Below are 27095 nucleotides of genomic sequence, written 5' to 3' on the forward strand. Positions count from 1 at the left end.
AGAAATTCTACATCCATTATATTTTAACGTCATTATAGTGGTGACAATTAAAATTAATACATTTCAATTGCGTTTTGAGATTTCTTGTTTAGTTTTTTTACAATAAAATGTACGAACTCAAATGTATGTTTCTCTTAATTGTTAAAGACATTCTATGCTCACACATTATCTAACATTTGAGACAGGTAGCATTACGTTTTCAGCTTTAGCTAATAGATAATGGTTGAACATGGAAGTTTTAGTAGTAAAAAATCAGTCTAAACGAAGATGCCTGAACAATCATCTGCCGTTGGTCCACCAGCTACTACAATACTGTACTATCATCAGTTTTCTTCTTATATACTAACACAGGAACAAAATATAACTTATAAATAAAGAATAGTACCTACCGTTGTTTATTAAATTCAGTCAATTTGTAAATTTCGCCAAACCTATACCGAGATTCCAAATGAGATAAGACTAGTACTGTATAATTCTCAGTCAATTTTGTTTGGCATTTTCCCTTAAGACTTGCAATTAAAGCTTATTCGAAATGATCATAATCATTGCAATAAAGCAAAGATAAACACAACCTCAAAAATTCGCACCATCGAAACACCACAAATAGTAACCAAACGCGTTCATGCTTTGTTCTAGTCGATCCTTCAGAAGGCATAAAGCGAATAATAAGCGCCTAATATTATAAACTACAATCCCAGAGCACAAATATAAATATTGTGAAGACTTTGTTCATGAATATACCTTTATATACAGCAAGTTTTGCAATACCTAAATAAATAATAGAACCAACTGTACATAAGCGTTCGCTACGCACCCGCGACCCAATAAATACTTAACACAGCCCTTCGAACCATCACCGCAGTCTTCTTGTCACGCTCAATATCACAATAACACCAGTAGCTCATAGACCAACAGCAGACAGCCTGCACAGGTTTGGCAGTGGCTTTACGAAAAATTGAGTAATACATATTACAAGATAATTAAGAATCACAATACAGTTAATACTTATGAATAGAACTTACCTAAGTCAAATATGATAATCGGTGACGGTCAGTGCGCCCTGCTCGGCGATGACGCCTGCATGGGTGTTACGAGCCGCGAACACTACTATCCACGACATATGTACACAACTGCTCTTATAATTAGAGGCGCTGCGCAGCTTACTAAATAGTTTACATCTAAAAACCTACGCGCATTACCTGTATCGAAGTTAATGAGTATCGTGTACGCAAGGTAAAAGAGCGCAACATCGACAAAAATTAGTTAAGTCTATAGACATTATGACCTAAGTCCCTACCAAATTGAATAGATAATACAGAAATAATGGAATAGCATAACGTGCGCGGTCTGGCAACTCGTATAAAGCACCATTATTTGGCCTCATATACCAAAACAAAGAAATTATGCGAGAAATTGAATAAAATACTACCACATTGTTGTACGCTTACAGGAATGTCTAATAATAAAAGTTTCGATCTTACATCTATGTGACTTACATTCAATAACTTTACTTATAGCAAAATTAAACTTACGTAAACACATATCCACTGCACATTGCATCTTATCGTAGCAGGCTACCCTTGGAATGATGATCGCTAATACAATTTTACAAAAATCCAATACTGTTATTTCGACCTCTATGTTACAGACCTGGTACAGTGAAATGCAACAGCAGTGGTCCGGTAATAAAATCTACACATTAAGACTTGTCATGAACGATAGGGTATTTAGTATGGGAATCTTGGGGCATTTGTTAAAACTATTGATCCTAAGTTACCTAAGTACGTGTAAGGTAAAACATTGAATATGGGGTCATCGTGACAAGTCGCGGTGTACGTATAAGTTGAGGTTCGCGTCAGCAGTGCACACTGGCCGTCACCGCGCGGTACACAGTGAAATTTCAATACACGTATAAACTAGGAAGTGATGTCAATTAGCGTGGAAGCAACCTCAGTCTTGTCAATCTTCTGATGTGAACCAACAACGCTACGGCGCCCTGCAGTTCCACTCGTCCGACCCTGGAAACAATATTCGAATGCAGTATTTACTGATCAAGTATTCTTATGTACAAAAAAAAACTAAAAAATAATTTACATACTGATTAGTACACATACGTACATAGGGATACATACTTTGTTTTGAACACCTAACTCTGTAAACTAACTTAGGTATCGGTGATATTGTTGTCCAGAACACCCACTCAAGAGAGGCCAGAAAAGATTTGAAATAACCAATAGAAACAGCAGGTTATTTAAAAACACTTCTCTGTTCCCCTTTGCTTAGGTGAAGTCTAGGCCTAAAGCTTTTGAACAACGTAATGCGTACCATGATCATTACATTAAATCAGAAAACAGTATGCAAAAGAATATTAGTACATATTTTGATCTCCAAATACAATGTCCTTATTGAAATTAAGATTGGATTAAAATACGGTCATGCTACACAGTACATTAAAAGTCAACGAAGTCACAACAACCAATTCGGAAGTTAGATAAAGTACGTAAGATACTTTTAATGTGACAATAGATAGCCAAAAAATGCCATAAATGTGATATAAGTAAGGCTTATGTTTAACTGATCACCAGATATAGTAACAAACAGCAGACAAAAATAGTAAATGATCACCAAAATGAAACTCGCATTTTAATGTAAAACTATCACCAAAGTTTTAACACTTTGCTATCCTATTTAAGTGAAATTACTCCAAAATAAATCATGCGTAAGCCAAAAATAGTAAATGATCACCAAAATTAAACCACCATTTTAAAGTAAGATTATAACCAAAGTTTTTAAATTCTGCTATCCTATTTAAGCAAAATGAGTCCAAAAAAATCATTGTTATCCCAAAAGTAGTAAATGATCACCAAAAGTAGTAAATGATCATCAAAAAAGTTTTTACATCTTGCTATCCTGTTTAAGTAAACTGACTCCAAAAAAATAAGTTCGGCCTGATAAAATAAATGTAATAACATTTTGGGGACCCTTTTCCTGCACTAGCGTGGAAAATTGTCTATTGCATGCCTCTAAACAGTGCGATAAGAGTGTATTGAGAAACACATTCTTCTTCTTCTTTCTCCTGCCCTGTTCCCAATTTTACTTGGCGTCGGCGCAATATGTCATTTTCTTCCATTTTCCCCTGTCACTCGTCATACTGACACTCACGCATGCATTGCAAGCCGGACACATAACTTAATATGGCATCATAATACTTTATTTGGTAATAAGCCTACATTTTATGGCAATCACAGTGACTTATTTAGGCAAAAATAATACATTAATTTGGTCGTCAAGAGTTGGTGATCATTTACTAAATTTGGTGGTCGAATACAATTTAAAGTGAAGTCGTGACTAAAATAGCTGGTACTATTACATTTTTAGACTTTATTTTTCTGGTGTTCAGTAGATATTTCTGGTTGCAAAACTTAGGGTATCAAAGCATTTTATGGTGGTCATTATATTTGTTCCCTATAAGTAAGGTGAAACTCACCGTACTATCTTATGCTTCCGTAGGCTGCTCTATCGGATCGTTGCGCGGCTCGTCAACGGCAACTGTCTTCACTTTAATGTCGGCGACATCGACTTCGGTACTCTTTTCAGTTTTGTCCTGGTCCGTCTTAGTTGAGTCACCGTTTGCGCCATTTACAACCTCTTTGCCGTTTTCCATTGACAGTCGGGAACTTAATTCATCTTCTTTGCTGGCGTCTCCGTTTTGATTCACGATTGCAGCGTCGCCATTAGTGGCTTTGCCGTTAACTTGCGCTTCTTTTGTTTCTTTTGGCTCACTATCGGGCTTGATTTCTTCAGGAACTTTTTGGCTCTCCTTGGATTCCACAGGAGTTTCGGATTCTACCTTACTTTGTTCTGCAGGCGTAACTTTCTTTTCTGGCTCTGGTTTATCAGTTTCGGCTTTCTTTTCTTCAGCATCTATTTTTGTGTCTGCCGCTTTCTCTGTGATAGCTTCAGCTACTTTAGTTTTGCTGTCGTCCATTTCGGGCGCGCTGCTTACTTCTGTTTCTATTTTGTTTTCTACTTTATCAGCTTCTGTTTTTTTGTCTTTCTCGTCCGCTGGTAGTTTCTTTGCCTCATCGTCTGTGATCTTAGGACTACTGCTGTCAATTTTGTCCTTAGCGACATCTGTGGCTTGAACTTCAGCTACTACTTCTGTGGGTTTTTCTACTGGTGTAACCGTCGTTTCGTTATTGGCGACTTCTTGTTTTTCAGTTGTTTCACCGTCGAGTGCTGCCTTGTTCTCAGCCGCTGCCTCGGCCGCTTTACGATCTTTCTCGGCACTCTCCTTCATCTCCATTTCCATTTCTGAATCCAATATTCTCTCGACAATGTCGTTAGAATCCAAATTTTCAGTCTCCATTGTCTCTTCAGCAATTGTGTTCAACAAAGGTTTTAAAGGTATGTTATCCAAATTAGTTACATCCTGTACTTTGGACAATATTTCATCACATTCCTTCTCCAACACTTCACCTACATTCTGAAGTTCCTCCATGTCTTGGGTGGCCGGTGGTTCCTCTACCACTGGTTCAAGATCTTCAATCATTTCTGTGACTTCACTCAACCCATCCTTATCGTTTGTAATATCCTTGATTTCTGTAATAACAGAAGCAGGAGGGGTTTCTTCTGGAACAGGTGCATCCTTGTCACCATTCTTGAGTTCGGCTTTCTGCTCAGGAACTTCTGGAGACTCTGTCTCCATTTTTTCAGTCTCAGGTAATTCAGTCTTGTCACTACTCTCCTCAATAATGGGTTCAATGTCGCAAACTGGGGTATCAGCTATTTCGTTGGAGTCAGTTACTTCTTCTACAACTGTCTCGATTTTTTCAGCAACTACTTCTGTCTTTGCTTCCTCGAGTTTAAGCTCCGGAGCTGCTTCCTCCTCGACGTCCATTTTCTCCGGTTCGTCGGCTGCTTTTGGTGCCACTGCAGGTTCAGCACCATTTGCTTCAGGAGCAGCTTTCTCTGCAGAACTCTCTTTAACTACAGGCGTAGCTTCTGTTTTGGTTGAAGCATCAGTTTCTGAGGGCTTTTTGTCGTCAGCTTTTGCTTCTGAAGCTGTGTTCGCCTCAGCTGGCGCTTGAGATTCAGGAGTAGCATCTGTTTCAGAAGCTGTTTTAACATCTGCGTCTACGTCAGTTTTCAGGACTTTAGCAGGCTGCTCATCCTGTAATGACATAAGAAGTCGATTAAATACCTAAGATTGATGAACCTCTTGAAAATAGGCTGACTCTTTTTGCAATCACAGTTTACAACGATTTCTGTTATTGTTTCTGCAAACATATGTAGGAACTAAGTTTATATACTTACTTTAAGACCAATTTTTTAAGGTCGCAAAAACTACAAAAGGTATACAGGCATCTTAAGTTGAAATAGTACTGGTCACCATAGTTAGAAAATAGGTACACCATATATCAATTTGTAGAATATTTATAAAAAATTTAAACCTTTCGGGATATCTAAGAATATAGCCAATTTATCCCCCAGAAAATCTACAGGAGTTTCATCAAATTCAACCTCCACCAAATAACATACAGGATATCAGATGCATAATGCTCATACATACATTACCTATGGTATACAACAGCACAAAAAAGTTGTGCTTATATTTTGTAACCACCAACATTAAATACTTAATTTTAGTAGATACCGAGTTCATTCAATTTTGAAAAGAAGAGTACTTATGTATAATTTGAAACACAAAATTAGTTTTTCTACAATATTTATTTGCTACATAAAGGTTTAGGTATCCAACAACAGTAACTATATAACATGTACAATTATCACAGCCTTTGCCTGAAGCATACCAAAGCGTGATGGTTCCTGTGCGTAACGAACTTGGAAGATCTATCAGAATTTTATTTATACAAGATTTTTAAGGCTATAATGACTGATCCTTTGTATGACTGAAAGACAGAAGGGAAGGCCCTTTCTGGGTGATTATACGAAAGAAACTATGAAGGATAGATAAAAACCACCAATATTATTTTAACAGAATATGCCTCTATACAAAGCAAGAAATATACAAAAAATAGAGTCCATTACAAACAGAAACCACCACTAGAACCAGTAACCACTACACACGTACTCACCTGTGTCGGCGAGTCTACACATATAACTACAGAGTGCATGCATTAGGCGTGCTATGGCGGAATCAGCGGAGGGGCACCTGGGCGTCGGGCTTGCGCTTGTTGGGGTTGGCCAGCGTGGCCAGGCTGTACAGGACGGGGTAGCTGGCTGTTGCCTCGGCCGGGAGCGGCGCGTTGCCCTCGCGGCTGACGAGGGCTGAGTGCACGCCTGATGCACGCGCTGCTTCCGCCTCTGATGATTATTTGTTGCTTCAGTTTTAGTTACGTCTTTGAAGAATTGTATTGAGCAAAACCTATATTTACCGATATGATCGATTAAGTAGTACTACTGCTATCCAGAAATGGAAAGTTCTTAAAAGAACAGCTGAATGTATGGAATTAAACTTGCAAACAAAACATGGAGATAATAGAACAAACCAACATAAATTACTTAAGTCAGTATTATAGTTCGGCCATTCAGAGAATGCGTTCCTGACACGTCGCGATTGAACTGACGACGTAACTTTGCAATGGCGTTGCAGTTACGATAAAAATATTTTTGCTGGTTGTTTACCGTTTTAACAATTGAGGAGCATTAAAACAACATTATTATATCAATAATCAATGAATGTTATAATTTTGTGCCAAACTGAGTGTCAAATAACTTGGTAAACAATATTTTTCTAAATCTATACTGCGCTATTACAAGGTTATGTCAGCGGTTTATATTTTGTAGTGCTGTGCTAAAAATAACAGGCAAGTATCGTAATCTGTTCTTATACAGTTATAATATAAAATAATACGTTTTGATTTTCTTTTTAAGAATTGGAAAATAATGGACTATAAGACTTAATTATAACGTTTATGAAATATAAAAATAAAACTATGACCAAACCGCATTTTTATACTTAGATTAAAAATGGTAACCCCAAATGGCGTTATGGGCCGCCATTTTGTGACGCTAAAACAGTCGTCCGTTGTCGTTTCGTGCGCATAGACCACGTTTTTCAAGTGTTTTCGATCTGTTTTTATTTGATTACCCGGCTTTTGTTAGACCGAGATATCAGGATTGATTCTGTTATTGATAATAATATAATTATACATGTAGGCGAAGATGATGATGAAGACACCACCTCCTCAAGCAAATCGGAGTCTGATTAATATTCTGTTCGCACATTCAATTCAATGTACTTGTAACAAAGAATAAATAAAACAATTTTATTATATGAATATTACCTTTTTTTGGTTTCCACTTAAATAACTAAAATATAAAACAAATGATTCCGCCAATTTAAAACGAAAATAATCTTAAAATAATGCGGCGGTTCATTTTGAAGGAACGGTAACGAACTCAGTGTTATGTTGTGCCCATCACTAGTCGTGACTAACTGATAGGTGTCAGGAACGCATTCTCTGAACGGCCGAAGTATAATACCACCATACCTTTTACGATGTCAGTCAAAAACAAGATCTCCTCAGGTTTGCATCCGATTTTCTCAGCAATGGCGGCATAGCTGGCCGCTTCCTGCTTGGCCCCGACGGCTGTATCGAAGTGGCCATCAATGAGCTTCAGCATGTCCCCGGCTAAGGACTGGCCGAAAAGAAGCTTCTGCGCTTGCACGGAGCCAGAAGAGTAGATGTACACCTTCTGGCCGTCCACCGAGCGCCACAGGTCGAGGGCGGGCGACACGTCGTCATACACACTGAAATTTTAAAAGAAATAATGAAAATCTGGAGCATTTTTATCTGAGTTGGATTCCTGGGTTTCAAACTGCTGTTAGCCTTTATGTGGAGAAAAGTTTTATTCCTCCATAATCGGTAAAAACTGGTACCACCTATGGTCTATGCGAATAAATATTTCATTATTCTTTTCTTGTTAATGTAATCACTGATTTTTACGTAACAAACATTAAAAGACCTACATCAATCCTGAGATTTTCAAAAATTATAAAACATACATAACTTACGTACATACACTTGAAATCATTGTTGCTATGCAAAACGTCAGGAACTTGATTGTTGAATAGAAAAAGGACAATGTACTCACTGTCCTTTGATGTCTCCCTTGTCGTACCCCTGCTTCCAGATGAGGCCCTGCAGCTGTTTGAGAGCGCCCACCTTGCGGTCCTGCGACATCTGCCACTTGACGCTCTTCACGAGACCCTCGATTTGATCCTCCTTAGACGCGTCCTGAAATATAATGATGTTAATTTAAAAACTGACCTGAATATTGTGTCGTTTTTAAGACAGGGAGAGAAGTAGATTTCAGAGTATCGTAACATTATTGTATTAGTGAAGGGAGTTCAATGATTTACACATTGATTCATCTATCATTATAATAACTATTAAACTAAAGTTCTCCAATTGAGCTGGCACACGCACCTTGAACGATTTTCACACGCTTTTGTAAATCCGCAATGAAACATGTTATATGAATAGTGCGAATTCATTTCGGATCCGCCCCAATTCGAATCAAATAGGGATACAGTTATCGATCAATATCCAGGTTCAACAGTGTTTCGCGGAAAATAAACTTACACAGTGGCCAATTAAGTAGATATTCCCCGAATTGCTACCGTATTGCATCCATCCTCCGCTACGTAATGAAAAATTCCGCGGAAAAGAATCGATTGCTAAAATATTTTTATTTAATTCAATTTATTTCAGAACTGCAGGGTATTGTTACAAGTAAGCCAGACCTCTTAGTTTCGTGTTTCAATCTTTTGTCTAGAATGGAAACGTGAACGAATCGCGCACCACGCCCTAAATGGCAAAGGCGACTCGGCCGCTAGACTGAATTACATTTTATTAGCATTTCAATTATTCACAGATTTTTACGCCTATTTAAAAATATTTTTGAACCTGGGTGGGCTATTATGTTTGTGGGCTTTGTAGTTTTAACCGATTTTATTTCCTTTTAAATGATCTGAGGATGCCCTGAACTCTGAATTTTTTGCTATTACCTCATTTCTGTGAGATTACAAGCAAGTTACCATTCATTCACGCCTAAGGCAAAATAATGCAAAAAAATAACATCAACAAAAACGAACACGAGTTTACGATTCTAATCTCATTGAAATAAAGTTATCAATTTACAAATATAAGTTCCTTGACCCCACGCTGATAGTACGAGGTAAAGTCAATGTCACTACGAAAATAATACCGAAGTGAACGTATGACAAATATTAACGGTTTAATGTACGTAGTCCTATGCTAATGAGGTAATTGAAGAAACGAAAATTTAAATACACGACACGGTCGACCCCCTTGACGCGATTTTCCTTTGTTATTTCATATTTTTTTGATTCTACGCATATGTAGAAAAAAACTTGTCTAATCTTACAAGAAAGGCATCATCATGACACCTTTTGACGATCTATCTATCATTTATTCTCAATGACTCATAGAATTCTGTTACAGTGATTGTTTGCGATAAATGTTCGCATCGAATAACAGCGAGCCTCAATGTGAATGTAGGTTTATTGTCAAAGATTATACCCCAAGTTACATACCTCTCCGGGAATAGCAACAACGCCATCGACGCTGTTCTCCTTGTCTTCCAGCGCCAGTTTCCTCAACGCCACAACAGCTTCCTTCACATCATCGGTCTCCCAGTGGTTCGTCAAAAAATCCTTCACATTTTCCTCAGCATACGGAAACAGCTTGTCCTGAAACAACGAATTCTGAACTTAATACCAGACACCACATACCTATCGAGTTAAGGTTGATATCATATCGATGAGCTCATAAGAGATTATGTTTCACAATTTGGGACGCGGCACATTAAATACTGCGCAACGTAGTACGTTGTAGGTACATGTTGTCGAGAACATTGTGACATATCAACTTAAATTGGAAGATCTCTCTTATAATGTCTGATGGTTATTGATATTTTTCTTTGGATCCTTATTATAAAAAGAAATGGTAAAGTGCGAGTGGTAAAGTTCTTTACAACGCATACAAAGTAATCCCCTAACCAAAAGATTTTTCTTGCTTCTTGCCAAATTGTTTTTTGCATAGGAAGTGCAAAATAAACGGTTATAGATATTTTTTTATTAAGCACACTTCCCCTAAGTGTGCGTAATAAAAAAAATATCTATAACTCCTCAGTTCTATGAAACTGCAGGAGACCTATTCTTTAGTTAAGATTTCCTTATCTTTTTTTTTGAGGTCTGGGCCTAAAAACCAATAAAATGCAGCACTTTCCTAAACTTAATCCTCGGATACTCGCACTGTATAATCGTAACCTACATACAATTAATCGATGTTCAACCCATCTATTTGTATGAACCATATCCTGCAATTCCATTATCTACGGACCTTCAAGTGGCTTACTCACTCTTTAACGTGTCTCATGCATCTACCTGACATTTAGCGAAGGGTTCATTTACCTGTCCCTTACAACTTACGAGAGATTTAAACAAGAATCACGTACAGTAAACCATCGGCAATAACAATAGCATGCTTTCATGGAAATCTGGGAAGTGCAAAAACAGTTTAGTTTTTTTTTATGAGACACTTTTAAGTAGATCAAAGCAGACTAGATTGAGATTTATTTAAAGACGGAGTATCTGGTTCTACCAAATGACAAGTTCCAAAATGTCTATTTACTAATTGAGTGTGGTATATTAATTGGCAGTGAAAATTGGCAGATATTTCGTAAGCCCATAATAAGCAAAGCGTATCGTACAGTGAAAATTCTTGACTCAGAGGGGCTCATCTTTTTGCTCAACCTTCTACATTTAATACTTTTTAAAATACATTTTCATAAACTGTCCACATTCAACATGAATAACCAGTAAGTACACCTCTATAAAATTGAAAAAAAAAAGTTCAGTTTACTAGACAGTTTTTATTATATCCAATTATACAGTACTCCAATGGAGATGGTATGAGAATAGTTACTGACATAAACATTTTACTAAGTATCAATACAAATTGGTACCTCCAATTTCTCTTTTACTAACCTGATGCTTACAATTTTATCAGTATTAACTTGGGTATACAGGTGTACTTATAGTCCTAATGCATGACTGAGCACCAAAGTCAAGTTCGAGGCCCTTGAATTCCGAAGCTTCAGCCAAAACATGTGTACGAACATTATGTAGGGAAGGCGGGTATATGTTACAAGAGCTTCGTAAGGTAAATTTTATATATTTTTGCAGGCAGACCTTTCCTTGTAAATGTATATGAGGTGTTATGTTGCTAGGGAGATTATTGCGCAAATTCTTTTAGGGTAAATGGGTACTAGGAAGTAGGGAAGTGTGGGCGTTTAGGGAGGCCAATCAGCATGTACAAATTAACATGGCCTGCCGAAATATTAAGTGGGTACTTAAAGAACTGTTCGAAATTGAGCTGTTATGATTTGAGTATTTAGGACACAGGTAAGATGTTCCTGTTCGAACCCTTCTTAGTCGAGGTAAAGCGACTGAAAACATTTTTGTGACGGTATTGGTGGAGTTGACAACACATAACTGTCGGGAAGAAGACGAGAACCCAGCAAGATTTTTTAAAGGATCATATTTTTTTTGGAATTTAGAAGGAAGTCTAATTTCATTTTTAAGACTGTCTTTTTTGTTGTCATGATGAAAGTGTACAACGCACTTAGATGCTATTTCATTATAAGACTGAAACCTGGTAGTCAAAGGGCACCACTTTTAAATGTACTCTTTCAAAGCAGCCTCATTGTCTACGAATCTATTGTGTCCAAATATCTAGTACGTAAGAAAAATCGTGCTAAATTCGAAACTACGTTCAACGGAATGGCACAATAAAGTATGCAGATGAGATCGCCCAGTTCACAGTAATGGAGCCCACATAATTAGAGTGTGTACTAGCAATCTGTAATCTGTGGACTCTGTGGTAAGGCCGGTTTACACTTTGCGAAGTGTGAAGTGATAAGTGTTAAGCGTTAACTTTAGGCGATAAGTCTCAAGTGTTAAGAAATCTTTTCCATCTCCGTTTACACAGTGTTTAGGAAGAAGCTCATAGTGGTACTGTCCGTTGTGCATAGTGTCTCTAGAAATGGAAGATGAACAGAGCCTAATATTGAGACAAATAATTAAGGAGATTGTATCTGTTGTGGTATATGATATAGAAAATGAACTCAATTTTGAAATCGGGAATTCCCATCGCTTCACTCAGTTTCAATAGGGCCACATCTCTCAACTGTTTGTTTTTAAATTCTGCGCACTTTACATTGTATAGGCATTCAAACTTTATGTATTCTTGTACGAATTTTAAAGTATGTTGTTCAGTCCACTTCATTTTCGCTTTGAACTTGACACTGCGCACTTAACACACACGTATTTACACACTGATTAGTACAGGCAAATTGCGAGAGAGGGTAGTAGAAAAGTTGAGAGGGGGTAGTCACTTAACAACAAAAATAGACCTTGATTCTATTCACTCGCACTAATCAATAAGTACTAATCGCACGTATCACTTAACACTAATCACTTTACGCTTCCGTTCACACCTTGATTACTAAACACCTGCACTAATCACCTGCAGTGTTAACTTAACAAAGTGTAAACCGGGCAGTACTAGTAATAGTAACACGGATTCTACAGAAGCACACACAGTACATGCATAGTGCCAATTGATAGTCACTTGTTTCCGTGTGAGGAATGCTGGTTTAGCAGTTCTAGCTAATCCAAATTAGTTCCCACGCAGAACATCAAGTTGGAACCATTAATTTCGTTTGCAAAAAAGGCATCATTGTCCTTAATTGCTTTTTACCTTTCAGAACTGCATTTCGCTGTTTATGTTAGAAGGTTCAACTTGTCAGATTATACGATTTCGTTGCAAACTTTCTAATCCCCACACAAAAACAAGGAGTTCCCTTCAAAAACGTAGGGTAAATACGCCAAATGTCGGCCTCCCCCCAAACTTCGGCCGTCTGTACATTTTCAGCTTGCATTCATTCAAAAGGTAATTAAGTGTTAGTTTTGCTCCTCGAATTGCAACCTTGGTTTATACTCTATACGTACAAATCGTTACTATCCGATTCTGTCACTTACTCTTCTCATACTGAGCGTCAGTAGCGATTGCGCCGTTGAAACATCAAATTCGCACGTAAAGTAGCTTACTCGAAGTGAATACTCACATTTTAGGGATTGATATTAGAACGATAAAACATTTATTTATTTTTGTTTTAAGCTTGATTGTCACTATAATGGGTTATTTTTACTATATTTTAAGATAGTTTTTTCAGCGTTTTGCGTATATTTTTCAAGGAAAAATAGGAGGCCGCCATTAGGACAACAGTTTTGACTTAAAACCGGAGTCTCGGCCGTGGCCGACTTAAAGCAAATGCAGTCTATTTTATAAATTCCTATTGTACTAATTCCGTTGGCTTAACAAGAGAATTTGCAAAGCTTATAGGCAAATAGATCTATTTTACGTTTAATAGCCAAATAACGGCCGGGGTGATATTAGTTGAATCTAGAGAAATAAGGTACAAGAAATAGGGGCCGACATTAGAATCGTAAATAATCGTAATGTCGACCAGCCTCGAACTCAAGCGCCACTATACAGGCTGATGAAAAAATACTTTTATATTTTTTCATTTTCTCAAAATGAAATTATTTATTATAATTCATTATATCGTATAGGAGTTAAGTTTAAATGTAGGAGTTGACAGTATTGTAGGCATGTTTATGGTAGCTTTATAGTTTGATACTTGCTATCTATTAAACCGTTCTTATTAGCTTAAAAAATATAAATGGTTGGTCGTAAATACGACTTTTTTTGTTTAGGGGAAACAAAAAAAATATTTTACTATAAATTAAACAAATACAATTACAAATGTATACTTAGTATTATATTATAATTCTGCTAAAATAAATCATGTTAATAATATTTGTCACTGCCTTAATTTAAAACAGCCTATACCTGGCCGACATTTGGAAAAAACGCAACCGACCTTGGGCCGTGAATGGCCGACTTTAGGGTTTTTCTGTTCTCGACGCATCTAAGCCTTATTACTTTTTTCTTTTCGTAGAAATATCAATCTTATGCCTATAAACATGACATAGATTAATCAAACTATCCAAAACCGCATCAGAAACTATCTTTCGTTGGAAACTGACGGTGCTATAGCGAACCGCAATCAGAAAATCGCTAAGGGGGCCGACATTTGGCGTATTTACCCTATTTTACCTTTACACTAGTACTGCTCAGTGCTCAAACTTTCCATAGCATTAACTCTGTAAGGTACAGGTACAAACGAACCTTTGAAGTTTAAAGGTCTTTGTTATCCCGTATTTAGCTGTAAGGCAGCACTTCGGAGCAAAATTTAAAGGGTTTGAATGTCGTTTATAATTTTGTTTGTAGGAAAACCTCGCGTGCTACTTTCGTTTCCGAAAACATTAATGACAAAAACACTCGCAGGTAAATTGCATTATATAAGAACCCTGGTTTGCAAAAAAAATGGTCCCGTTTACGTATTTGTTCTTTCTTTTATCCTCCAGTGCTATTCATGATGGATTTGATCTTTTTTCATTAAAAAAATACACCTCTACTAAGAGGTTTTTTTCACCGTTTTGGCTATGGAGCCAAAACTATATGTTTTGGATATTCTACGACTTCAGCAAACAGTACAAATGATCTTTGTCTTTGATTATTTTTGGAATGTTTCTGTCATGGAGACCAGTTCTCACTCCAAGGGACGCATACGAAAAAAAAATGTTGGTAGGTTTCCTGTCTGCTGTTGTCTGCCATTTTTTTCTGATAATATAGAGAGAGCAGAAGGTCAGTGGCAGTTATCGTCAAATAACTTTGCCGAACTGAAACTGCCGTGTAGTTATCGTGTCAAATACCTACATAAATGTTAACGGCAGCAGAGAATCCTAAATGGGTGGTTTGAAGACGCCAATTTAGGGTATTTCAAAAATTACCATATTCAATGAGTATTCTCGTTAGACGTAACACCTGAAGTACCCAAGTAATAACCATGGCGCCCCAGCTAACCCAAGTCATAAAGTTTACAATTGCAGACCTTGCAAATACGAATACGTCCATTTACGAAAGCATTTGCACACCACAGTAATATTTATTTATCTCCGAGCGGACTTAAGCTCTCGCCTCTAAAAAGTAACCACCATGCATTGAATTTAGCATAACATGATGCCCTGGTGAAACTGCATCGTCTACGATGCGGCAAGTCGGTAGGTGAACGAACTGTGAGACTTGCCGCCGGTGTCCAAACCGGATAGCCTACCTAGCCGAGCGACCCAGCCCGCGGCACCCGCGGTAGGGATGCACCAACATAATACACTACTTTATTATACTAAAACATGCTCCAATTATTCTACATATCCAAAAAATCTGGAGAATAAGAGTGCTAATTTCCGATCAAAACTCTGCGAGCGTATTGTAGCTACTTCCTTGCAGGGTCATTGACTTCACAGTTATACTCGACACCTACAACTAAAATAAATCATTTGAATTGACTAGCTAGCTATTAAACCCTGACTAATTTGGAATGTTTGAATCGTAAACAGATAAACAATACTATTGTAGTATGAAGAATTAATGACCTTAGTAAAGTTATTATAGTAATATAATTCGAATAGTTTGACCTTGTAAATCTAAATGAATGAATCAGCTGTTAGTAACAGCTGACGAGCCGAAACGCGCAACCGGCGCAAAAAATGCTAAGCGTACGTGACGCTCAAGGATGAAGTGATGAGATATTGTGATAGTAGATATCGGCCAAAATATTATTTTAAATTTTTTAAATCCTTAGATATGGTACCTATATCTCAAAAACATTTTGTCCCAACCCTAAATTTAATTAACATCACGACACCGCAAGGGTTTACCTCATATTGTAAGGAGAAAATGGCGAGATAAATATGTAGGTAAGGCATGTAACATCCTACCTACAAGAACCCACTAACCCACCTCCCTAGACTAATCTACATCGCTATATCATTATGTACCTGTCCTTGTAAAAGTACCTGCCTAATTTAGTAAAGAACTACTAAATTCTTGTCAACTTTTTGGATTTGTTTTTTTTTTTTTTATATGACAACGTAAATGGTTTGTGGTATGCTTAAATGCAATTTGGGATTTTTCTTTTAGTTGCTTTCCCACTCATCTACATAAAATACGAACTGAAATTCGAAATACCAACACGCGGCTATACTGACATACGAAACGCCAATCTTATTTTTTTTTGTCTCTATCATTATTCTATAAACGTGACGTGAGTGCGACAAGGCCAGCACATGTGGGTTCAATGCTATAGAAAGAGGACAGTTAATAATTGTCCCACACTTCGTTTTTTTACTAGCCAGCTGCTCGGAACAGCTGTTCACGCCGGTAGGTGCGAATAGCACGCAAGCTACATACAACTTGCATGCATATTACTGGAATTAAAATGTTAAGTACTTAAATACTATTTTAATCAGCCAGAATTCCAGGATCCATGTCCAATTGTACGTAATGTATAAGCTGTTCCGGCAAAATAAATCAATAAAATGTGGAGGTAAATTACTGCAAATACATCCCCAATCTAAACCCAAATTGTTCCAAATAATGAGACAAGTCTAGCCGTAATAATTACAGGGAAAACGATAAGTAACACGTGGATAAACCAGACAATGAAAGGAGCATGAAAAGGGGTACCATTTTGATTTCGTCCTCCATGTTGCGAATCTGAAAACGCGACCATTTTGCATGTTGAATCAAGTGTTTGGAGTCAGCAGGGTAATGATGCAGAAAAACTAACTATATTAAACGTCTTACGGTTAAACAAAAACACATGTTGAGACAAAACACCGGCCGGTCAATCGTTAGACCTACCTTAACAAAGCTGATCGATGTTGTGGTCCCTTCAATATCCAACAAAAGAATTTTGCATTTCTTTACGATGTCGCTGATATCATTATTATCATTCGCCATTTCAAAACGTTATTTATATATTTATTTGGAGCACTTATATTTTTCTGATTTATTTGACTAGAATTCTTCCAAGCTACACTACTACACCACACCGCCACAGAAAAAAAGCATTGATTGAGCCGGCCGTGAGCGAACGAAACGCCACACAGAACATGGAGAAAACGCGACCAGCTGACAGAGATAGCGGCGTATTGAGGTTTCTGATTGGTCGAAGAGGAACAGAGATAAACTCACTAAACAAGAGAGGGAGCGAGATGTCAAACGGAAGGATATGCTTCGTATCAATGCATGCAACATTAAAAAACACTGTTTTATTACCAGATGTCTCAATTTTGCAAGACTTGAAAATTTTTGCAACATTTTCTAAATGAATTATAAACGGAAATATATAATTATTTACAATAAGTATATTTTTATAGAAGAATTAGAAATAGGTTTGTATGTACCAAACCTTTTCAAAGAAAATATAAAGGCTCGTCCACAAAAATTCGACAAGAAAGTTAGCCGTTATTCGATTGTATTTGCATGTTTTTCACAATATGACAACTCCTAAAAGGCGATGCAGCTGAAAGGGACCTACATATTTATTTATAAAAATATGTTTAGGTCCAAAGTGTCTATTCAACGCCTTACTTATTTTATAGGTACCTAGGACCTAGGCAACCTAGAATCTTTTTTTTAAGGTGAAATTAACCGCTCATTTGGTTCTTGCTTACAAAATATCAACCTATGTTTCTTTTGGAGCCCTTCATCTCTTCCTCGTACAATCTTGCAGTCAGAATCTAATATGGAGGAAAATACTATAAACCTGGGGTAGGACAGCGATAGTGTTTTACTTGGATAAGTGCGTGAATCCATAATAGGGACTTCTCTATAGCCTCGCTCTCTCTATGAACCTGAATGGAGCCCAAAGAGTATTTTCGTTGTTTTAATTTTTCAACCGATTCCTGAAATGAGCAAACCTGGAGCATTATTATTCTTAAATGGGTGAGAACCACTGACCTCTATAGTGGTGAGAACGTTTGTTTACTCTGTCACGCAAAATCTACTGCTTTGGTTTTGGCACGATGGGGATGGGCCGGTTTTGCGAAATAAGTATGTAGTACGTGCAAAGAAGTTTTGTTGCAAGAATTAAACACACAATAAAGTTAAATATTTTATTTCACTACTTAATTATAACAGTCATTATCATGTCACAAAATATAATATTTCTCAGTAAGTGCACTTATGTCCTAGTCTAGTTATTAAAGAAAATCTATTTACACTTAATTTTTAGTATTTATACAAATTAATACAGTATTTTTTCTAGGATTGAAATACATATTCGAAGTACTTTTATCAATGCACTATAAAAGCACCTTACTGCAGTCTTGGATAAAACATTTTTTTAGTTGTCTGTTCAAAATTATGATATACTTTTAGGATCAATCTGAAAATATATCGTAATTTACGGAACATCCTAAGAGTCACTAAATAAAAGATAATTCGAATCTATAGATTTAAATGATCCAGTAAACTGCTCTTAGGACGAGCTTGCTTTTCTTCCATTTTCATCTTTTTCATTAGCTTTGGAGTTCCCAGATTGGTGTCGGCTTTTCTTTTAAGGGTTACCTGAAATTATACAATATTTTTTTAGTTTGAGGGCATAAAGATAAGAGGATAGTGGACAGCAGCACGAAAGTTAGCCACGAGGAGTATTCATACTTCTATGTGTTTGGTTGAAGGCGCTAATCTAAGGAAATATATGTCGATTCCAATGTAACCCATTTTCAAGGACTAGTTTTATAGTTATATTACATAGTTTCTTCCTAACACAAGCAAAATCGGGAGAAACAGGTGTAAAAGTAGTTGCTGTAGTTACTGTAAACATTACCTTAGGTGCATCATCGTCATCCTGTGTCAGGGCAGTAAAGACGAAGTTTCGCTTATGTGTGGTCACTGTTCCTATTTTGGCTGCGTCGTCATCGGCAGCTAAAGGTGTTGCTAACGCTGCCAGTCGCGCGAGAGCACCTCTTCCGCGTGTTAACAAAGAACCATGGTAGTTTTGCTGAAATTAGAAAAGTGATATGATTTAATATCTATATTTATATTCTATGGGTGGATTTTTTTTTAAAAAGTTAAGTTCAGTAAGATTTTATAATTCGGTATAGTTTTCGCCCAACGGCGACGAAGATGGTCGAGAGGTATTGGTTACATGCACATACTCGTGCTCGTAAATTAGTTGCGAGCTGACATCAAGCAGTATCTGCATATCTCATATGTAGATACTACTGCTAGATATAAAATAAAAAACTTAAAAAAAAAAAACGATTTCAATAAATAATATATGTAAAACTTTCTCTTAAGTGTGATAAATACTATGCACTGATAACGGCATCAAAGTCGGTTCAGCTAAATGTGTGAAATATCTCATTACCTGAAATATAGAGAATGCCTTTTTCGGGCTTGGAATATCTTTGGCAGTATTCTTTTCTTTGACTACCGGTGCCGGTGCTTCAGTGATTTCTTCCTTATTGACTTGATTTACTTCTTGCAGTAAAGTGGACATCGATTTTGATGAGAGGTTCGCCTTTATTATAGTTGTTCTGTTCACAGTAACGTTCAGGTTGCCGTCGTCTTCTTCTTGTTGCTGAAAATTTTATAATACAATGCTTCATCTTTATTTCTACTTTCTATAAATTGAAGCATACCAGAGTCCAGTTAGTAGGTCACACCGAAATAATCTGAAACATCCTGCAGTTTGTCCTACTTTTGGAAAATGTTCTCGAAAATTTTATACATCCGAATTAATTCTGTCATTCTATAAAATCTGTGATTTGTGAGATAAATCTTCCTTTTGTCCCTTTGTGCAAGTTACATAAGCTGTTTTTGTGAGAACACTTAAAAATGAGGATACTCACCATTTGCCTTAAAAATACTTCTCGTTCATGCCTTTGTTTTCTCCACTGCTCTTCTGATTCAAATTCTTCCTCTTGTGTGTCGGCGAATTCATCGGGGACTGTTCCAACCTCATCATCATCACCTGGAAAGAGATTTCAAAAGTTTAGAGTAGAGATTTAAAGAACTGTTATTGACTAGCTTAGTAGCTGATCCCTCCTTTCCCTCGCTATAGTCGTGCTAAAGTCCTCGGAAATGGTAATTTTGCTCAAATTATTGTATCGCGTTTCTAGGACGAAAATGTCGCAAAGGACATCCTATTTACTTTTCCTGAAAAGTCTATTTTTTACAATTTTTTACAAGGTTTACACTCCAAGGTGTACTTATGTTTTCATCTAGGAAAGCAAAACAACTACAAAAATGTGTAATATGTAGGTACCTGCGTTTCTCCATCGGAATTTTCGCTGCCGATGTCCATCTCCGAGATCACCGTCTTCGAACAGTAGCTCTTGTATAATTCTCACTTCCCGCTTATCTTGGTCCAGAACATCACGCCTGGAAATTGAAATAACTGGATTGAGTAACTTCTTTCATGTACATACAATTTTAGTACCTAGTTACATTCCTCGCCAAACTTTTTGTCATCACAGAACATTGCGCGAGTTTCTGCGCATAAACCAATTTAAGGTATTAGTGGGTGCTGCGGGATTGTTCGAAAGACTTAAATCGGCCATCATCATCCTCCGAGCCTTTTTCCCAAACTATGTTGGGGTCGGCTTCCAGTCTAACCGGATGTAGCTGAGTACTAGTGCTTTACAAGGAGCGACTGCCCTGCCTGACCTCCTCAACCCAGTTACCCGGGCAACCCGATACCCCTTGGTTAGACTGGTGTCAGACTTACTGGCTTCTGACTACCCGTAACGACTGCCAAGGATGTTCTATGACAGCCGGGACCTACAGTTTAACGTGCCATCCGAAACACAGTCATTGGTGTCTAAGATATACTTAGAAAGTACATACAAACTTAGAAAAGTTGCATTGGTACTTGCCTGACCTGGAATCGAACCCGCGCCCTCATACTCGAGAGGTTGGTTCTTTGCCCACTAGGCCACCACGACTTTTTATAGACTTAAATCGGCCCTGGTACATAAAAGGGACGGAACATGACGGTTTTTAGTCAGCAAGAGTCTGACACTCCCTCACCGCTGCTAACCCACAGAGGAAGGGAAGGAAGGGAAGGTCCTTTGATGATTTTTGAAGTCGTTAAAAAAAAGGAAAAAAGGTATTAGTGGGTGGGGGACACGGGAGAGGAGTATAGCCACATACGCGTAATTGTGCTCGGAACTTAAGCCATTGGGGTAAACCCAACTGTACTCTGTTAACTGAACTGAAAAGATTCTTTCATTCTACTCCATTATGACTTTAAAAGCCAAATCGTCAATATTTAATTTAAAATTCTGTTTTACATACATGTGTATCTGTCCCAGTTCCCTCCTCAGTTTCCCCTGGTGGAAGACCTCGTCGTCTCCAGCCTCCCGCTCCATCCTATCCAGGCCCTTCTCGTCTTCATCTCCTGAGCCAACCCATTCATCCTCGCTGGTAAGTTCCGCTTCTTGTTCGAAGAAATCTGTCACTTTGCGTTTCTTCTTAGGTTTATCGGCCTTCACTTCAATCTGGAAATGTAGAATGGCGTTGGGTTAGGTTAGTCTCAAAAATACCTATGCAAGTGTATGTCTTGCTCAAATAAATAGAGCAAGAATCTTAATCGAAAGCAAAGAAAAACGCCGCATACAGTTTTAAAAATATCTTATTTTCATCTTTATAAAAGTATATTTATTTGAAAAATATCTATTACGTAGTAAGGTTCAGAAATTTTATATTTTCTTCCTTCTAAATACAACGAGCAGTTCTACGAAAATGTTGAGCAATTTATTTGTGTATGAACTTACTTCATTTTCTTCAGAATCATACTCCACTAGTCTTTCAGTTTCCTCTTCCAAGTCCGACACATAGTTATCTTCTTCTTGTTCCATCTCCTCTTCTTCCTCCTCATCATCTAGAAATAAGAAAACATAAATTGAAAAAGTTTTTAAACTACAATCCATGCTAATATTATTAACGCAAAAGTTTCTATGCATGCACGTATGTTTGCTTCTCTTTCACGCATGAAGTAAGAAATGACTTTGATGTAACTTGGCAATAATGTAAAAAAAAATATGTATACAGCTCATAAATCAGAAATAAATATATTTTTATCAGAGTGCGGAAAGCTGTTCCCTCGGAAAACGGGTGAAACCGCTGGCAGTTACAATTTATTTTCATAAAAAAAGATCCTATGTGTATTGCATACCTGAGATCTGTAAAGCTCTCTTTTCTGGTTTCTTCTTCTTCAATTTTTTCTTCCTTTTATTACTTTCTAATTTTAAATTAGTTTCCTTCGGCTCATCATCATCATCATCAGAATCTATCGTAAATTTCTTTTTCATTTGAGTACTTTCTACAACTGGTTCATTATCCTTCTTTTGTGTGCCCCCAGTAAAGAATTTATTAGGTTTGGGCTTGTCAAACTCTGGATCATCCAATTCATCTAGAATTGACTTTAGAAGATTTCCATCATTATTTGGTTTTACACTGTTTTCGTCCTTTTCTTTAATTTCTTCAACTTCTTCAATAGGTATTTCAGGTAAAGGAGTATCCACTTTACTGAAATCGTCAATTGTTTCAGGTTTGTTCGGCTGTGTATCTTCGAAATAAACGTCTGTAGCTAAGTCCTGAGATGTGGGCTCTACATATTGATTTATTTCGCTAGGCGATACAAACTCGTTGTCGTAGAACTTGCCAGTACACAGAGCTAATATATCTTCTCCTATTGGCTGTGATTGAGAAGACTGAGTTATTGGGAGCTGTGATCCAACAACAATGGCGTCTACACTAGGCTAGATAAAAAAAATAAAGTTATCATTAGTAACAATGCAACTTAGTATATTTTGGTCCAGAAATGTATGAGTTTTTTTAATACTTACATCTTTATAAGGTTGTGACATGCACAAGACATTTATTTGACTAGGAGTTTTAAATTCCACGTCTATATTATTGCATCCAGTTGTGGAGTCTAATATGGAAAATGTCTGTGTGCCAAGAACTTCATCGCTAGTACTAATACCATCTTTAGCCTTTTCAATAACTGTGGAGCTCTCCTGACTTGTGAACAGATCATCTGATACGGATTGGTGTCTTTGCGCTAATTGTATGACGTCATCTGGAAACATTGAAAGAGCCATTTAAAATAAATTGTTATTATAGACAATTTCATTAATTCAGCAACCAGGAAAAATGCCTAAATTATTGTTTAATTACAAATGAACTATCAATATGAATGTTAAAAAAATACCTTGTGAAGAACTGTGAACATCATTTGAAACAACAGCCGCATCAACTGCATTTGTTTCATTACTGGCCTTCACTACGGTTTCAGTATCAACTGGTTTGGTAGTATCCTCTTCATCATCAGAATCCTCAAACGCTTTCAATATTCTGCCTTTTTTAACTTTAGTTGGTTCCTCTACTTCAGATTCTGAGGACTCATCATCACTAGATTCTTCTTCATCATCATCATCATCTTGGTCAGCAATAGCTTCATCACCCTCAAGTTCTTCATTGTCCCCTTTATCTGATAACTCAGCTTCTTCCTCATTTTCCTCACAATCGGATTCCTCTGCCTCTTCATCAAGCATTGCATTATGTTTTCTTGGTTTATCTTTTATCTCTATATCATTTTCTTCCGGTTCCTCTTCTCCGCTATCAGAACTACTGTCTTCTTTATCTTCCTTATCATTTTCATCTAACTTTGCTTCAATTTTCTCGAAGCTGTCATCAGCATCATCTAAAATGGTGTCCATTTCCATATGTTGCTGCTTTTCTTCTTCTAGGCGTTTCGCCCACTCCAGAGATCGCTGCTCAGCTATTTTTTCCTCAAGTTCTTGTTTTAATTTTAAATGTTGAGCACCTGGTTTCAGCCTGTAATTTTCAGTTATTTTATTCAATAAATAAAATGCTTTATGAATTATTTTATTCTGAATATTATAAGTGTTACTTACTTCTTTTCCTTTTCCCTTTCAATTTCTTCAGGTGTTTTCAACCTAGCAAAGTATGTGAACCTTTCTTTTAACAGTTCAACTCCACTCTTTTTGGGCATGAAGCCACCTCCATCTAAATCAATGACCATGCCTGGAGCACCAGTTAGCTTAGGTTTAGCATTTGGAGGTAAAGGATCTCTTACGAGCATTGGAGAATTCACATTGTCAACATCTGGAAAAAAGAAAACGTGTTCTTAGATTCATCTATTCACATGGTTGGTATTTGTTATGATCAATGTTTTTTAATACCATTATAAATGGGAAAGTAGCTGTGCGTGGTAAGTAATCACGCTAAAATGGCTGAGCTAAACCAAATGGAATTTAGCAATGAGGTTGCCATTGAGTTAGACATAGACTACTTTTATCTGTTAATACTAGTTGTACCATATAATAATATCATAATTAAATTAGAGTTATACCTTTCATTATTTCAGCATTCTCAATAAGTCTATCAATGTCTTCCATATTAACATCGTCATCAGAAAAGAAGTCGTCGATTTTGTCTTCAGAAGCCATTTCAATTTCATTTGTAACTTCTTCTACTTTATCAGATTTGTTTGGGTCGTCTTCTGTATTATTTTCAGTGAAATATAATGCTATTAGTTGACTCTCTGGCTCAGTATTTATAGTAGCTTTTGGTTGTTCTGAGTTGTTTGGTTCACCCTCATTATTTTCAGTTAAATCGTTCTGAAGGTTATTTTCTACACAAACACTTTCGGATTGATCTGCTGGTATGTTTTCTTCTTCTACAGAATCGTTATATACTAATTTGAAATCTGTATTTGAATCATTTTTCTCAGTATCTTCAAGTTCTTCATTTGTTTCAGCCGTTTCAACCTGTTTTTCACTATCTACTACTTTATTATTTCTATTATCTGCCTCAGTTGAAGAGTTGTCAACCTCTTTTTGTATTAATTCATTATATCTATCATCATTGTTTGCAGCATCCATATTTACATCAGTAGAATCATTTTCTGCACACTCAATGGGACTTTCAGCCTTTTCAGGAACGTTTTCATGTTCAGTATTTGTGTTGCTAGATACTTCTTCTGTGCTTTTGGGTATTTCATCTTTTTTCTCTTCAGCTTCAGCAGTTTCTTCATCTGATTCACTTTTACATAGTTCCATCATCTCTTTTTGTCTTTGTTCTAGTAACAGCCTGAAATTGTAAGACTAAAACTTTAGTAAAACTGGCAAAGTAGTCATTGCATTTAAATTCTGATCAACAATATTGTTAGTATGTATACATATAGACTAGGTTCAGAGCTTTTTATCATCATCATTCTCCAAGCCTTTTTCCTAACTATGTTGGGGTTGGCTTCCAGACTAACCGGATCTAGCTGAGTACCAATGCTTTACAAGGAGCGACTGCCCTATCTGACCCAGAGCTTTTTATATAATTCATTACTATCATAGGAAAGTAGACTTACGCGTAATGTTTTAATTGTTCTTCATTCATTTTGATGGGTAAGGCTTTGCCGTCAGAAGCAACAGCAGGCTTCCTCCTAGACATGATGTCTTTGAGGGACAGAGCCTTAGGCCTGTGATACGGCAGAGACACTGCTTTCTCCCTCAACATACGGTTTGACTCACTTTTTATCAACTGCATGTTTTCCATTGCTTGCTTAGCTGACATCTGCAAAATTAAACATTACTGTTAAGTGACACTCGAAATGCAGATTTTATTGAATTATACTCATGTGTCATTCTTGAAACAAACAGTGTAAATCATGAAATAATAAATAATAAATTGTTTATTGCTTCAATTTATACATAATTTTACAATAGCGTGCTTAATTCTTAAAAGTGCTGATGTATATTTTGCCTGAACTAGGTAGAACCTGTGCTTCAGGCGAAAAGTGCTTATTATAATGTTTACAATAGCAATTTAAAAATGTATATGCTTAGTAACTACAAAATCTAGGTCACTGTGGATATATAATTATGATGACAGACTTTGGCACGCAAATAACTATTCTTATTCTTTGATGACTTACTCTCACTGGCTTAGCCTCAATCAGTTTAGTGGATTTCTGTTGTTTTCGAGGCTTCTGTTTTGGCATTTCACTTTTATTCATCTCGCTTTCTTCATCTGAAGTATCGGGATCACAAATATTGGACACTGTTGCCATACTTTTTCTTATTTTCTGAAAAAGTTAATAATATTACAGATATTACACAATTATACTGTCTTATAATACAAAACTTGAATACACAGTATCCAACAGCTTTATGAAAATAAAAAAGGTGGCCCTAATTTTAAGCACAATAAATGAATGTTACCTGCTTTATTTTGGCAACAGAAGACATTTCATTATCAGAAGGATCAGAAGCTTCACTGTGACTGCTTTCTGAAGATGATTTACTGTGTTCATTACTTTCATCTTTTGATGATTTCATCCCTCTAGATTTCAGCAAGCCCTTAAACTTATCTTTCATTTTGTTTCTTTTGTTCTTCATTCTCATTTGTTGCTCTTCATTTTTAGTAGTTTCGATCCTACTATCAGAATCAGAACTATTACCATTCAACTGTATCCTTGACTTAATAAGGCCGCTTTTGAGAGGTGTAACGTTGTTTTCAGACTCACTATCACTGTTATCTTCTGACTTTTCATCCTGGGTGGCCTTATTATCGTCCTTTCGTACATTTTCTTTCTCTGTGTCACTGTCTGAGAACTGATGAACTCGCCGTCTGATCTTTTTAACAGGAGCACTTTCTTCATCACTAGAATTTAGTTGAAATCCCACATTACTAGAATTCTCTACGAGAGCCATGTCGTTGGGGTGAAGCTGGCCTAACACTGCTGTTTTTTTAGCCTATTGTCGTAAATGTACAACACGACTCATTATATGCTTGGATATTAAACGCAAAAGATTCTAGTCATTCATTGATTGTATGCAAACTTAACACCTATAAAACACTATAGTTATCAAGTCACTTATTATAATAATTATTCACTTTAAATCCTTTAAACTTGCAAATGAATTGAAGCCTTTTAAAGACGTGCACATACACAAACGTCAGACATTCGCGCCAAAATTTATACATTACAATGACATTACATGACATTGATGACATGACACTTGACAGGTAAGG

The 27095-nt window shown here is 36.8% G+C and overlaps 1 protein-coding gene across 1 annotated transcript; it reads right to left on the reverse strand.

Moving 5' to 3' along the window:
- On the reverse strand, window positions 1-27030 carry LOC124640503 (claspin-like). The gene is made up of 21 exons (XM_047178294.1): window positions 26282-27030; window positions 25996-26145; window positions 25429-25634; window positions 24418-25157; window positions 23960-24170; window positions 23254-23879; window positions 22886-23121; window positions 22213-22798; window positions 21812-21918; window positions 21333-21535; window positions 20302-20417; window positions 19886-20007; window positions 19402-19614; window positions 18859-19032; window positions 18519-18596; window positions 9587-9742; window positions 8122-8264; window positions 7518-7777; window positions 6176-6327; window positions 3488-5173; window positions 1-2018 (listed from the first exon to the last, which is right to left on the reverse strand). The coding sequence occupies exons 1-20, from the start codon at window positions 26771-26773 to the stop codon at window positions 3497-3499; spliced, it is 6648 nt and encodes a 2215-aa protein (XP_047034250.1). The 5' UTR covers window positions 26774-27030; the 3' UTR covers window positions 1-2018; window positions 3488-3496.
- Between the last annotated feature and the right edge of the window lie 65 nt (window positions 27031-27095).

Source organism: Helicoverpa zea, chromosome 20 (genome assembly GCF_022581195.2).
Source record: "Helicoverpa zea isolate HzStark_Cry1AcR chromosome 20, ilHelZeax1.1, whole genome shotgun sequence".
NCBI classification, from domain to species: domain Eukaryota; kingdom Metazoa; phylum Arthropoda; class Insecta; order Lepidoptera; family Noctuidae; genus Helicoverpa; species Helicoverpa zea.

Excerpts from the sequence above, each read along its gene's own strand:
- LOC124640503 (XM_047178294.1), bottom strand. The coding sequence starts at position 26,773 with ATGGCTCTCGTAGAGAATTCTAGTAATGTGGGATTTCAACTAAATTCT. Across the intron at positions 25,635-25,995 it reads TTGAGGCTAAGCCAGTGAGA|ATGTCAGCTAAGCAAGCAAT; the intron begins GTAAGTCATCAA and ends TTAATTTTGCAG. Across the intron at positions 20,008-20,301 it reads ATTCCGATGGAGAAACGCAG|GTGATGATGATGAGGTTGGA; the intron begins GTACCTACATAT and ends ATCTCTTTCCAG.